Raw genomic sequence first — 14245 nt, 5'->3', positions numbered from 1 at the left:
CCCCCTCCCCCCAAATGGACTTAAAAATGTGTGTAATAGTAGTCACCAGTGGCAGTCTCTAGTCAGATGTAAAGCTGTGACTTTATATTTTCCTCAGATATCAGAGGGAGAGTGCTAATGTAAGTGACAGCAGGAGAAATTATGTCATTTTCTAATTAAAAGAAATTTTAGTGTTGGTAAATTTCATTACTGATTATTTTCCTATGACATCATGCCTTGTTTTAATTTATTCTTTACAAAATTCATTGTTATTAGCAAAAAAACTAGCTTTTTTAAATGTTACGGTTACTCAGTAGACATAGTAACTTTTCGAGGGTTATTATTACTCAGTTGTTGTACTCTCAAGTTTAGTTTATTTTGATGGTTATAACTATGGAAAACAGTTATTACCAGCATCGAACAGACAGGACCTTTACTGTGAAGATCTGCTACATTTTAAAAACTAAAAATATTTTTTATTTTTTCGACATTGACACACACTGTATCAGTCCGAAATTTGAACATGACCTTACAATGTTTTTGTTTTAACCTCACATTTAAAATTTGTCTTCAGGAAAGTCAAGGCTATAATAAAGAATCAAAAATATAAGACAATTTTGTTTTGTTTAACAATCTTTGGTCACTGCCAAACTGCATATACTGTAAGTTGTTGCATAGGTTTAAATTGGCATATATAGTAAATCGTCGATCATTAGTGTTAACATTTTTTTCTGTGTGAATGTGAAATCTCTGCTTAATTACTAATAGGACACCTCATATATTAAAATCAGTACTAGAATGTGATACCTTCCAGCTATTTACAGTGCATATTTGTGTTAAGCTACAAATGAAATTGTGCAGGGTGTTTAAGTTTTACTAGAAGTAGTTCTGAAGATGTTGCTAACCATACTGTCCGATGGAAAAAGCCCCTGAGTCATTAGAGAATTTGTCTTCTGGTCTGATTGACAGCTCGCTGAGGTCTCTGTTCCGGTAAATGCCACTGTTGTAGGAGAGTGATTTTTGAATGTGTGCATCTGACACCTAGAGCAAAAGAAGAAAAACAGTAGCTGCTGATTTTATTCAAAATAGGGGAAAAAAAATAGAAACTAATAGAAATCTCAGAGAAAAAAAAACACACCTCTTCAAATTTCCTGGCTTTGTACAAGTCAGCTCCTTTCAGGAAATTGAGAAGAATGATATCACAAAGAACAGCCCCCTAAAAACAGCATCCATATAAAAGCACATTAACTGAAGTCAGTAATATATAAATACATCCCACATTTTATAAGTCAAAATGACATTAAAAATCTGTACAAATCATAACACAACTAAAAGTTATTGTATAACTGCTAACATTGTGTTCAGACACACATTTGTTTTCCAATGAACTAAGAAACAGAAGCACCATATGTTGGTTACCTAAATTGCTGTAATTTCTCCTCAGTCATCTACTGAAAGATCTCAGCAGTACGACATTTGTCAAAAAAGCAGTGGTTGTCTAATAAATTCTTTGTGTTATTTCACCGTTTTAACCAAACATTTGAGGTGGTGTTTAACACCTGAAAACCACATGCCAAGCTTTTCCAGTAGTAATGATAGTAGTGATCTTATTTCATTTTACAGCCTTGTTTGCATCAAATTAGTGGGTCCTGTTGCTAAAAGAAACTACATTTCCACTGCTGGTGCCCAGCTTTTTCAGGGTTATAGGCCCTGGAGATCTTGAAATCCAGTTTGATCCCATTTGGGCAGATGACCTGTAAAACCTAAAGGTCAAAACAGGAGACTTCTAAATATAAAGTTTTTGTCCAAGATTAAATCTAGGAGGGTTAAGTTAGCTTCTTTTGCATATGCTACAGGTGTCACAAGAGTGTTTTACATACATGGATCAAGTTAAAAGCGCTTACTAAAGAGGAATGAATGAAATAAATATAACGTCATAGTATTAAATATCACTCTCACTCACTCATTTTCTACCGCTTATCCGAACTACCTCGGGTCACGGGGAGCCTGTGCCTATCTCAGGCGTCATCGGGCATCAAGGCAGGATACACCCTGGACGGAGTGCCAACCCATCGCAGGGCACACACACACTCATTCACTCACGCAATCACACACTACGGACAATTTTCCAGAGATGCCAATCAACCTACCATGCATGTCTTTGGACCAGGGGAGGAAACCGGAGTACCCGGAGGAAACCCCCGAGGCACGGGGAGAACATGCAAACTCCACACACACAAGGTGGAGGCGGGAATCGAACCCCGACGCTGGAGGTGTGAGGCGAACGTGCTAACCACTAAGCCACCGTGCCCCCCGTATTAAATATCAGTAAAGTCTAATAACATAACAGAAAATTGAATCCAGCAACAAAAGGTGAAAGGTGAAAAATAATAACATTAAATATTCATAATTAAAAAGTAACTGATTTATTGGACTTCACAAATATGTACATTCAAATGAACACATACTTACCACACCCACAGAAGTGAAGGCAGCCACCATATTGATTAGAGTTGGGATCATATTAAATTTCCCAGCCTGTAAAAATGGCCGGAAAGTGTGTGAACTGAAGGCTTATTCACACACACACACACACACACACACACACACACACACACACACACACACACACACACACACACACACACACACACACACACACATACACACTCACTCACCCAGAATATATATATGGAAACATTGAACCAATTTGAAACTCACATCTCCGTTGACCATCACATCAAAACGGATAGCGACTGCCTTCAGCAGAGTCCGGTACTCTGTCCCGTTCTCCATTTTAAAGTACTTTGCAAACCTTTAAGCAAAATTTTTATGGAGTAAAATAAATGTCCAGCCACAAAGTTTCCATGAGACTAACTGTTTCAATGAGACATGACCCAGATGACTGTAACATTTACAAGTGATTTTTGTAAAGGAAACTAAGGTGCATTCTATCTCAGTTTGTACACACCTAAAGTTGTACCCTGGTGACACACTGGTTTTCTCAGACATCGCATCAAGACGAGTAAAGGAGTATGCAGGCTTACATTCATCTTCTGATTTATCCAGATCACATAACCACGCTATCTTTATGCCTATCACTCCACCCTGAGTGGGAGGGAGTGAGGGAGGGAGTGAGCGATGGTGGAAGGAAGGAAGGAAGGAAGGAAGGAAGGAAGGAAGGAAGAAAGGAAAAACAGTTAAAGAAGCATTTGCATAAGGAGCAGATAACAATGAAACCTTCCCCTTTCCTCAACCAACCCCATGAGACTACGGTAGTTTACACTGAGCATGTTTACTGTGGTCTGTGATTGTACTCGACACCCCTGCAGCATTGGTCTGGTTTCAGACTTACTTGATTCTATCAAGCCCAGGTTCCATTTTGTGAAGTAAGTCACCTTGTCTTTTCTGTGTCCCATAATGTTCCCTTGCCACTCATGGAACCCAAGTAGAACCCAAGTACAGGTAAATTTACTTCCCGATCAAGTTTGAGTTGCGTTCACACTCATCGGAATCTCATTTCAGTTCCAGTGCAATCAATCGCAGACCACCTTCTACAGGCAGTCTTGGGTTTGGGACTACAGAGCACGTCCTGGTCCACGTAACAGCTGTCACAATTTTCTATGATTCAGACTAAACTGCAAGTGTGAAAACCCTTACAGATGCCTCATGAGTTGCTTTTGGAGGAAAAATAATATTAGTTTCACTGTATGCACTGTGGGTTTAAATAGAATATTGAAATGAAGAAACTAGTCAGATGTAGCGTATATAGAAATCTGATTTTTTTCCATTATAGTTCTAGGAATGCTTTGAAAGGTAACAAACTGCACCTTTAAAGTTGAATACAGTGTACAATTGTATAAACATCAGCATGAATTGAAAGCAAACTGGTAAGAGAATGCAGACTCACTTCAAGAGCCAGTTTGGTGAAGTTCTGATGGCTAAAGCGGATCACATCTTTCACCTTGAATATAGGGCAGTAACTGTTTTGATTAAAGTCAAAAGTGCATTTCTTTATATAACTGCTGTTGATGTTGGGTAAGAAGTTTCCTCTGTGTGAGAAAGAGAGAGACATTGTGAAAGACATTACAGGTACCTATGTGTGCAAGACAGATAAAGAAAAAGATTGTTAGGTTAGAAGGGTAGATTTTATTATACTCTCACTCTTAGAGATTCACACATCCAAGTTTTTCCATTTTAGATACAATTTTGATCTCAGATGTTTGAGTATCTGGGTCTGATTCTTATGCTTAAAGTCGTTTAAGACAATTCCATGACAACAGCCCACCACTCTTCTACATCAGAAATTAAACATTGCACGAAAATGCATGTTGCATGCATGTTCACAATGTTCACAATACCAATTCTTCTTAACCTGAAATATTTTATAGATAACCTGTTGCTTAGTATAAATACTTTAGTGGATCGACTGGAAAACAAGTCAGTCTTATACTAATATACTGTTTCAGACAGCCAGACTGTGGGTTCCGTTAGATTGGTGCATCTCTACTTATGACCACAACAACTACAACTACTCCGACTACTACTATCACTACTACTACTGCCACCACTATTACAACAGCCACTACTACTACTGCCAGTACTATGACTACTACTACCTAGTACTACCTAGTACTACAACCTGTAGCACCACTACTACTACTATATGGTAATAGTGGTAGTAGGAATATTATCAGTATTACTAATACTACTACTAATTATTACTGCTGGTGGTAGTAGTAGTAGTAAAGATGAAAATTAAGTAGTAGTACTAGTAGTACTAATAGATTTCTACTACCACTATTACCAAAGAAACTAATATGAGCTAACAAAAAAAACCTAATGAGATAAAAATGTAAGTTGCTCTGGATAAGGGCATCTGCCAAATGCAGTAATGTAAATGATAAATAAGGGATAGATGTAAATAGTAATTTCATTTTAAACTTTGTTTCTGTAAAGCTGCTTTAAGACAATGTCAATTGTTAAAAGAATTGCTATTCAATTGCTATACAAGTCAAATTAAATAGAAATTCATTCTTCTTATTATTATTATTGTTATTATTATTATTATTATTATTAATAATAATAATAATGGGTCTAATAATATTACTATCTCCTCACTTTGTGAAGTTGAAGCGGGGAAAGCGAATGCTATTCTTGATAAATATGGTGAAGTTCTCAACCTCCATCATGGGTTTTCTAAGAAACAAAAGATCCATTTATCCACACATTATAATTATACAAGGTAAACAATTAACACATACTGATAAATTAATTAACATTCATTACAAAACAACATTCCATGTGCTAGACAATATCTATACTCTGATGCATTCACCGATCAAGCAGTCGTAATATACTTACATAGGGATGTCATCTATCTCTGCAGGACACCATCCTCTGATCTGACACGTTTTCAGAGAACCATAGTTCACGCACTTTCCTGTTAACAAACCTGACAGGCATATATGTAGGTGTCAGTACATGTGTGCGCAGACACACACATACACACACACACACACACAATTAACAAACAGACATAGATGTATGTGTCAATACACACAAGCACACAATCATCAAACCTAACAGATGTGTTTTAGTGCACTCACTCTCTCTCTCTCTCTCTCTCTCTCTCTCTCTCTCTCTCTCTCTCTCTCTCTCCCTCACACACACACACACACACACACACACACACAATTAACAAACCTAACAGACATGAATGTGTCATTGCACTCACTCACACATGCATATACACACAGGCACACATACAATTAAGAAACCTAACAGACACAGATGCATGTGTCAGTACACACAAACACACACACTTTCACACACACACACGCACACACACAAACAATTAACAAAACTAACAAACATGTACTGTAAGTGTCAGTGCACTCACTCACACACACAGACACATTAATTACAAACCTAATGAGTAAAATGTATGTGTTACTACACACACAGTTAAGAAGTCTAACAGTTATATATTAAAGTTATACATGTTATGCATATTCAGTTTGAGTGGTTCAGAATTAAGGCATCTTACCATTTGAGCCTGGCTTTGACATTAATTTTGTGCAGTTGTCATCATGTTCACATTTAAATTTTTTCTCACTCTAAAACACACGCGTACACACAAAAAGCATTACATTTTAAGCAAACCATGTCTATTACTTTATGATTAAAGTATTACATTCTTACAAAACATGTCAATACTACAAGTCAGTTGTATGCTAACTGTGATAATAAGCTATAGGGATGATAAAGTTACTGACCTCAGGACACAAGCCCTGCACCTGGTTCTCTGTGGTGATGAGTTTAGTAATGATGCAAAACACAGAGGCCCCCTGGAGGATAAGCACACACACACACACACACACACACACACACACACACACACACACACACACACACACACACACACACACACACACACACACACACAGTGTACTGTATATCAGTACTGACAAAATGAGAAAGGCTTTCACTATTACAGTACAACGGCAGTATTTAAAATAAAATATTTAAAATAACAAAGCTATACATTTCTCTTGAATAAAAGATAAACAAAGCATATGTTTGTTTACACCATTAGAGTACTTTTTGTATTACTCATGAGTAAAAATAATGCCGTTATATAGAACAAATTCCCAAAGCAATTAAATGAATTCAAATTCAACATTCAAATTTTCTATATATTATTTTGCTATTTTTTCCCACATTTTTTCCCCCTTGGGTTAAACAAGCTAAATTGCTTAATTTGTTAGCATATTCTAGACCTGTGAAGGTGTGACAAAGTCTGCTACATCCATGGTTTTATTGTGGTGCTCGCCAAATCCTTTAACCTTAGTTGTCACAGATGATTCGATAGCAGTGTCTCTTTCTTGATAGGCCTTCTCATACAAAAATACCCAACTGTCAGGAAGAAGAAGAAAGAGAAGAGAGAGAGAGAGAGAGAGAGAGAGAGAGAGAGAGAGAGAGAGAGAGAGAGAGAGAGAGAGAGAGAGAAATAGGAGATGGGAAGTGTGAAAAAAAGAGCTGCATTAATTCATGCCCATCTTCAAATATGTGCACTATCCATTAAGCTTCACTCTAATTCTTAATTCTTTTAGTATTTCTTAACCATGTTAAAATACTATACACAGTAGCTTTATATGTACTTTTCTGTCTATTTGAATAATGCAGGCATTTTTTAATTAACAGTATTATCTGGTTATAGAATTAAGTTAAGCATGGAGGAAGTCAGTGGTGCAGTTTCATGGATAATGCACACACAAGATATTTTAGATTCAATCATACTCTAAACAATCTTTAAAAATAAATAAATAAATAAAATAAAAACAAAAAAAGCAAAAGAAAGAAATATATATATATATATACCATGTTACACACCTACAGTATTGATACATGCACACTGCGAATTAACAAACTGTGAATGAAGAAACACATCTTAACTTTCATCCAATGTTGGCAAATAAAATAACAACTATTTTGTTTTCTACTAATCAAATGATTATTAAGTAGCCTTACCCAACAAAGTAAGATATTATAAGCAGCTGAACAACTCGGTTGATGATGCCGATGGTCCAGCTCTTCACCACCACAGACTTTGTTGTCTCATAAGTGAAGAAATCTTTTATACAGCCCCACATTTTTCACACACCAGTGTAAAAACAATATAAACACTGTTGTGATCCAGTGTCTTTTCCTTTGACCTTACAGAACAAAATGGAAAAATCCAGTTCACTAAGTTTTAACTGTAGTCCAAGTCATGAAACTTTCATTATAGGAATAAAAACATATTATGAAAATACTTTCTTATTAGTATCATTGGATACTGATATCAGGACAAAAAACAAGAGTAAGACGGAAAGCTGTTTGTGTGTTGCGGGTCTTCTTTCAGTGTGCTGCAGATCCTCCCTCCCTCTAGCACTTTCTTTATATTCCCCTCCTCTTTTCTCAACGTGACATACAAACCATAATGCATACCCAACATGCTAAATTAGTCAAAAAGGTATAAATAATGTTTTGGCCAATTCCATTAAAATATAAGCTGTAGTAACATAATTTTGTATTTCACCTCTAATTATAATTTTTTGCTTTCAGTTTTTTTTTTAATTTTATTTTAATTTTATTCAATTTATTTGTAAATCACTTTTTTTACAAATGACATTGTTTCAAAGCAGTTTTACATAAGTACATAAGTAAAAATAAAGATAACTTTTAGTCAGATATTTATACCACAATGTTGATTTCTAAAATGTATTTAATCAGAGGGAATGAAAGGGTGTAATTTATCTACATCTCTGACAATAGTGCCAGCTCAAATTCAAGACACAGTTTAAATAAAAGTGCTCCCTCTAACATGATATTATTTCTATGCTTACAACCTATACAGGGACTTATGTATTGGACGTTTCACAGAAACTGATTTTAAAACCTTATCTAATTGGAAGGAGTCCCTTGTGTCCGCTCTTTGAAGCAGAGAGGTCAAGCTCTTGCTTTAGGTTTTCAGCTAAAATTTCATGATAATTTTCAGGATGGCTTAAAGATTTCTTAGTAATATGACAAATTTTACAGAAACATATGAGGATGGCGAGGGGACAATATTTTTTATAGCTGCAATAATGTAAGTAATAACAGGAACTAATTGTTAGTGTAGGCAAAATGATTTGTGAACCTGTGCGTGTACCTGCATGTTGCTACCGGGAAGTCACAAAGAACCATATGCAGATCACATGTCCTAAGGTTATGTGTCCCATGTGTTGTGTGTGTTTGTGTTTGTGTTTGTGTGCACTTATGTATGTGTGTATTCATGTATAATGTTTTCTGTTATGGTCATTAAAGTTCAGATTTAAAATGCAGAATTCTGTCCATATAATCCACTATGCTTAAAATATCCAGAAGTAGACTTCATTAAATTCATTTACATTTTATTTATCTTAAGATTTTAACAATGGGCATTGTCCCAAATATTTTTTCTTTAAATATATAAGTGCAGGATATAAATTTATCCCTAATGAGCAAGCCAGAGGAAAAACTCCTTGAGACAACATCCTCATATGCATGACACCAGAAAGTGTGCTTGTAAATAATTTTTCTTCTATATCGCTGTACTATATGGTCAAAATTGCATAACCAGTAAATTCCTTTTAGATGTAACATTAAGTCTATCAATTTAAATCCAAAAAGGATGAGATATAAAGATGAAACTCAACAGGGAACACATATAAATCATACAACCATATAAACGTACAGTATATAGCTGTCCGAACAAACAGGTCTAAGCGCCTGTAGTCAAAGTTTGTTTCTTATCAGAATATTGTTAATAATGTCTTTATGATTACAGCAGCAGTATTGAGACACAACTTGACACTATCCTGGCAATATTATTATTATTATTATTATTATTATTATTAAATAAAGATTAAATTATGGGCAGCTATAGCACAGAATTGCAAATCTTCAACCACAACAGTAGTTTTGACTTTTGCTAATTAGATGTCAAAACAATAAAATTGACTAACCTTAGGACATGTGATTTGTTTGTGGTTCTTTGCGACTTCCTATTAGCAACATGAGGGTAAATTCACACACACACACACACACACACACACACACACACACACACACACACACAGATGCATGTATATGTAAATACACATGCCTGCTTTCTGTACAGTTCAGTACAAATTCAGTAAGTTAGATTCCCTAAACCAGTGGTTCTCAAATGTGGTTATTTCTTTCACTGGCCATGTGAATTGAACAGATTTAAACCAAATCTCAAGAACTTGCAAACAAGTCAGCTTGGTATATAATGCAACTTAGAGCTAATGTGTTCCAAAAAGTTCAGGAGTTAAAATGGCTATGATTTTGTCCTGCACTGAAATTGACCCCTGGCTACAAAATCTTGAGAACCCCAATAAAAATCCAAATAATACAAATTAATGAAATTAATGATTGTTTTTTAGATCATACAACAGAATCCTCCAGTCAATACAGGTTACTGAATAAACAAAGTCATCACAGTAAATTCAGCATTTCAGGAGTAAAAGTCATTTTAAAAACACTTAGAAATGATTTAGTCATGGGATGAAATGAAGCACTATATCCAACCTTTACAGTGAATCCAGTAATAATTCCCCAACAGACACCCCAACAGACACTAACGCCAAAGTGCAAGAGGCACATCTTGTAAAAACGTTTTTTATGCAATTTCTCCCCCAAAGCAAATACCCATACAGACACTGTTTGTGCATTATAGCCGAGTCAATTATTTAATAGATACATGTATCAGATTATCCATTTTACAAATTACCCACATAAAAGGAAGGATCACATTACACCCATAATAAATTAAACACATGATGAGCATGATGGTCATTCTTTAATATGGCCATAAGATTGACCATTAAGCTTGAGGTTTTGCTATAATGTAGGAAGTTCAAAAGGGCTCTTTCTCTCTCTCTCTCTCTCTCTCTCTCTCTCTCTCTCTCTCTCTCTCTCTCTCTCTCTCTCTCTCTCCCACATGTTCACACACATTTTAAGCGCAAAACAGGCCAATGCACCAGATTCCAAGAAAAGCTGGGACACTAGCACTATAAGCAGGTCATAGACAGATCATGATTGTGGTTATTCAAAAGCTATGCTGAGTGCTTCACAACTTGATTAGATTCTCTTGAAACAAGAGCTTTAGAAAAGGTAAAGCAAAGAAGAGAGAGAGAGAGATGCAGAGGTAATGAAAGTGTGAAGGGGGTGGTAGAGAAAATGCACTTGACTCAATACAAATTGATGAATAAGATTGCAGTAAATGCAATAAGGAGCAAAGTGGTTTGAGAGCAAGTGCTGGGAGAAAAATGGACAGAAAAAAGGAAGAGGTGGATGAGAAATGTATAATTTGTAGACAGAACATATGAGAGGAAGACAGAGCATATGAGAGGAACACAATGATCAATCACAACATTTTAAACCTTCAATAAATACACTGATGTGTGTAATTGACCTTACAGGCACAGGGATGACAAACATGATATGATAGACAAACCAAGAGAGATAATCATATTAAAGGAAAGTGTGTATAAAGTTGCTTAAACAAATGATGATTTTTTTTTCCAAGTCAGGGTCATGCTTGATACATTTCATAATAGACTAAATAATAATTAACAAATGAGAAGTAATTATTTCTATATATGTCACTCTCAAGGCATCTATCTGCTGTGTATCTTAATGACAATAAAAGCTGCCTTCTTTGTGTGTGTCTGTGCGTGTGTGTGTGTGTGAGAGAGAGAGAGAGAGAGAGAGAGAGAGAGTGTGTAAAAAAAGAGAGAGAGAGAGAGAGAGAGAGAGAGAGAGAGAGAAAACACTTAAACTAGCACTTTCCCCCTGTTTGTTTTATGTGTATATTAATTAAAAAAAGAACAGTGATTACGTTATCATATATATATATATATATATATATATATATATATATATATATATATATATATATATATATATATATATATGTATGTATATGATTACGTTATCATATATATATATATATATATATATATATATATATATATATATATATATATATATATATATATATATATATATATATATATATATATTCATTAATAGAGACTTAAAAACAGTTTTGTGTGTCGCAATGGATAAGGGTGTCTGCCAAATGCCATAAGTGTAAGTGAAAATATGTGTAAAAGTGTAAATATATATATACAGTATCGTAAAAACGTACATACACCCCTCACATTTCAGCAATTATTTTATTATATGTTCTCAAGGGACAAAACTATAGAAATAAAAATTGGATATACTTTTGAGTAGCCAGTGTGCTGCTTGTATAGCAGTAAAGATTTACTGTCCTCAACAACTCAAAATAACTCAAAATACAGCCTAAATGTATGTCTAATGTCTAAATAACTTGCAACAAAAGTGAGTACACCCTAAGTGATGTTAAAACGGTGTCCAAAGTGTCAAAATTTTGTGTGAGTGGCATGGTGGACAACCACTGCCTTAATCCTCCTGGGCATGGAATTCACCAGAGGTCCATAGGATGTTGCTGGGATCCTCTTCCACTCCTCCATATTGACATCACAGAGCTGCTAGATGTTAGACACATGGCGCTTCTCCACCGTCCGCTTGAGGATGCCCCACAGGTTGACCAATAGGGTTCAGGTCTGGAGACACAGGTCTGGCCACTCCATCACCTTCATCTTTAGCTTCCTCAGCAAGGCACTTGTCATCTTGGTTGTGTGTTTATCAAGATGGAAAACTGCAGTTTGGCCAAGTTTCTGAAGGGAGGGCATCAGGTTCTGCTTCAGAATGTTACAGATCATATTGGAATCCATATTTCCCTAAATAAAGTGCAGCTCCCCATTGCCAGCAGCACTCATGCAGCTTCAGACAATGATTCTACCGCCACTATGCTTGACTGTAGGAAAGACACAATTTTCTTGGTACTCCTCACCAGGGCGTTGCCACACATGCTGGACACCATCTGAGCCAGACAAGTTTATCTTAGTCTTATCAGACCACAGGACATCGTTCTAGTAATTCATGCTCTTGGACAAGTTGTCTTCAGGAAACTAATTGCAGGCTGTCCTGTGAGCCAGCTTCAGAAAAGGCTTCTGGGACGACGGCCATGCAAACCGACTTGTTGCAGTGTGCGGCATATGGTCTGAGCACTGACAAGCTGACCTTTCGTTTCTGCAACCTCTAAAGCAATGCTGGAAGCACTCATGCATCTGTTTTTTGAAGACAACTTCTGCACCTGACGTACAGCACGAGGACTGGGCTTCTTTGATCGACCCTTTACTGATCTTCTTATAGCCTAGGCCAGCTTTGTGGAGAGATGCTCAAATGCTCAGAGTGTTCTTTGCCATGAGGCTCCATGTTCAATATGCAGTGTTGACATTACGAGAGAATTCTACTCAAAGCAACAAATTTCAACTGCTCTAACAAAAGATACACAAATTTGTACGGTCCTGTTAGGCAGACAAAGACTTGAACACGATGAATAGAACAGCTGTTATCCTATTTTTTTGTTGCCAGCTATTTTGACACTAATGGCTGTATGTTAAGTAATTTTCAGAGGACAGTAAATCTAGAGCACTATACTAGCAGCACATTATCTACTCTAAAATATATCATCTGATATTACAGAAATTTCATTTCTGCAATATTGTCCCTTGAGAAGATATACAAAAATGGTTGCTGAAATATGAGGGGTGTACTGATATATATATATATATATATATATATATATATATATATATATATATATATATATATACAGCATACATGTACTCATGGACATGATATCTATGATATAATCTATCTATTCATATATCTATGAATATATACCTTATACTATTTGCTTGTAATATAAACTATAATAGGGGGCATGGTGGCTTAGTGGTTAGCACATTCGCCTCACACCTCCAGTGTTGGGGGTTTGATTCCCACCTCCACCTTGTGTGTGTGGAGTTTGCATGTTCTCCCCGTGCCTCAGGGGTTTCCTCCGGGTACTGCGGTTTCCTCCCCCGGTCCAAAGACATGCATGGTAGTTTGATTGGCATCTCTGGAAAATTGTCCGTAGTGCGTGATTGCGTGAGTGAATGAGAGTGTGTGTGTGCCCTGCGATGGGTTGGCACTCCGTCCAGGGTGTATCCTGCCTTGATGCCCGATGACGCCACAGGCTCCCCGTGACCCGAGGTAGTTCGGATAAGCGGTAGAAAATGAATGAATGAATGAATGAATAAACTATAAACAAGGCCTCACCTGGTGACAGTATAGAAACAAATACATAATATACTTCATGTAAAAAACCTCTTTCTAGTAGACACACAGATCCTGATATAACCATTAAAGAAAATATCTTATATACAGTAGCAATACCATTAATAATTTTAATTTAAACAGTAGTATAATAAAATAATAAAAGAAACAAACATTTGTTAATTGACTCCCAGTCTGTTTTTTACTTGTTTTTAAAGTGCCTAATGGATTAGCTCCATTATTCATTGGGCACACTGGGGTCCAAATGTCTGAGAGCATGGGTGAAAATGCCTCCATTATGCATTATTTTGTAATTTCATACATCGATTTTCATTACAAATGATATTAGTGACATCACTTCAGTAAAAAGTAGAATCTGTAAAATATTTTTATACATTTTCATGAGTTTCTTAGTATTTGCTTCTTCCCCTTTTTTATTTTAATGACAGCATGCACTCGAGTTGACACTGATTACACAAGT

The 14245-nt window shown here is 36.0% G+C and overlaps 1 protein-coding gene across 1 annotated transcript; it reads right to left on the bottom strand.

Annotated features, from left to right (window-relative positions):
* Nucleotides 1-595: 595 nt before the first annotated feature.
* p2rx3b (purinergic receptor P2X, ligand-gated ion channel, 3b) lies at nucleotides 596-7655 on the bottom strand. Its single transcript, XM_060872966.1, has 12 exons — nucleotides 7513-7655; nucleotides 6762-6897; nucleotides 6258-6329; nucleotides 6029-6098; nucleotides 5344-5434; nucleotides 5101-5178; nucleotides 3890-4031; nucleotides 2951-3087; nucleotides 2701-2794; nucleotides 2452-2517; nucleotides 1118-1195; nucleotides 596-1020 (listed from the first exon to the last, which is right to left on the bottom strand). Exons 1-12 carry the CDS (start codon nucleotides 7632-7634, stop codon nucleotides 880-882), a joined length of 1227 nt encoding a protein of 408 aa, XP_060728949.1. The 5' UTR covers nucleotides 7635-7655; the 3' UTR covers nucleotides 596-879.
* Nucleotides 7656-14245: the final 6590 nt, after the last annotated feature.

This window comes from Tachysurus vachellii, chromosome 6 (genome assembly GCF_030014155.1).
Source record: "Tachysurus vachellii isolate PV-2020 chromosome 6, HZAU_Pvac_v1, whole genome shotgun sequence".
Classification (NCBI taxonomy): Eukaryota; Metazoa; Chordata; class Actinopteri; order Siluriformes; family Bagridae; genus Tachysurus; species Tachysurus vachellii.
Note: the sequence above shows the minus strand (reverse complement) of the source record. Positions and strands in the feature narration are given on the sequence as shown.

What these genes read in the sequence shown, in the direction of transcription:
- p2rx3b (XM_060872966.1), bottom strand. Translation starts at nt 7,634, where the DNA reads ATGTGGGGCTGTATAAAAGATTTCTTCACTTATGAGACAACAAAGTCT. An exon ending in ATAATATCTTACTTTGTTGG is followed by an intron (nt 6,898 to 7,512) that starts GTAAGGCTACTT and finishes TCTTCCTGACAG; the next exon opens with TTGGGTATTTTTGTATGAGA. An exon ending in ACTTTGTCACACCTTCACAG is followed by an intron (nt 6,330 to 6,761) that starts GTCTAGAATATG and finishes CTTATCCTCCAG; the next exon opens with GGGGCCTCTGTGTTTTGCAT.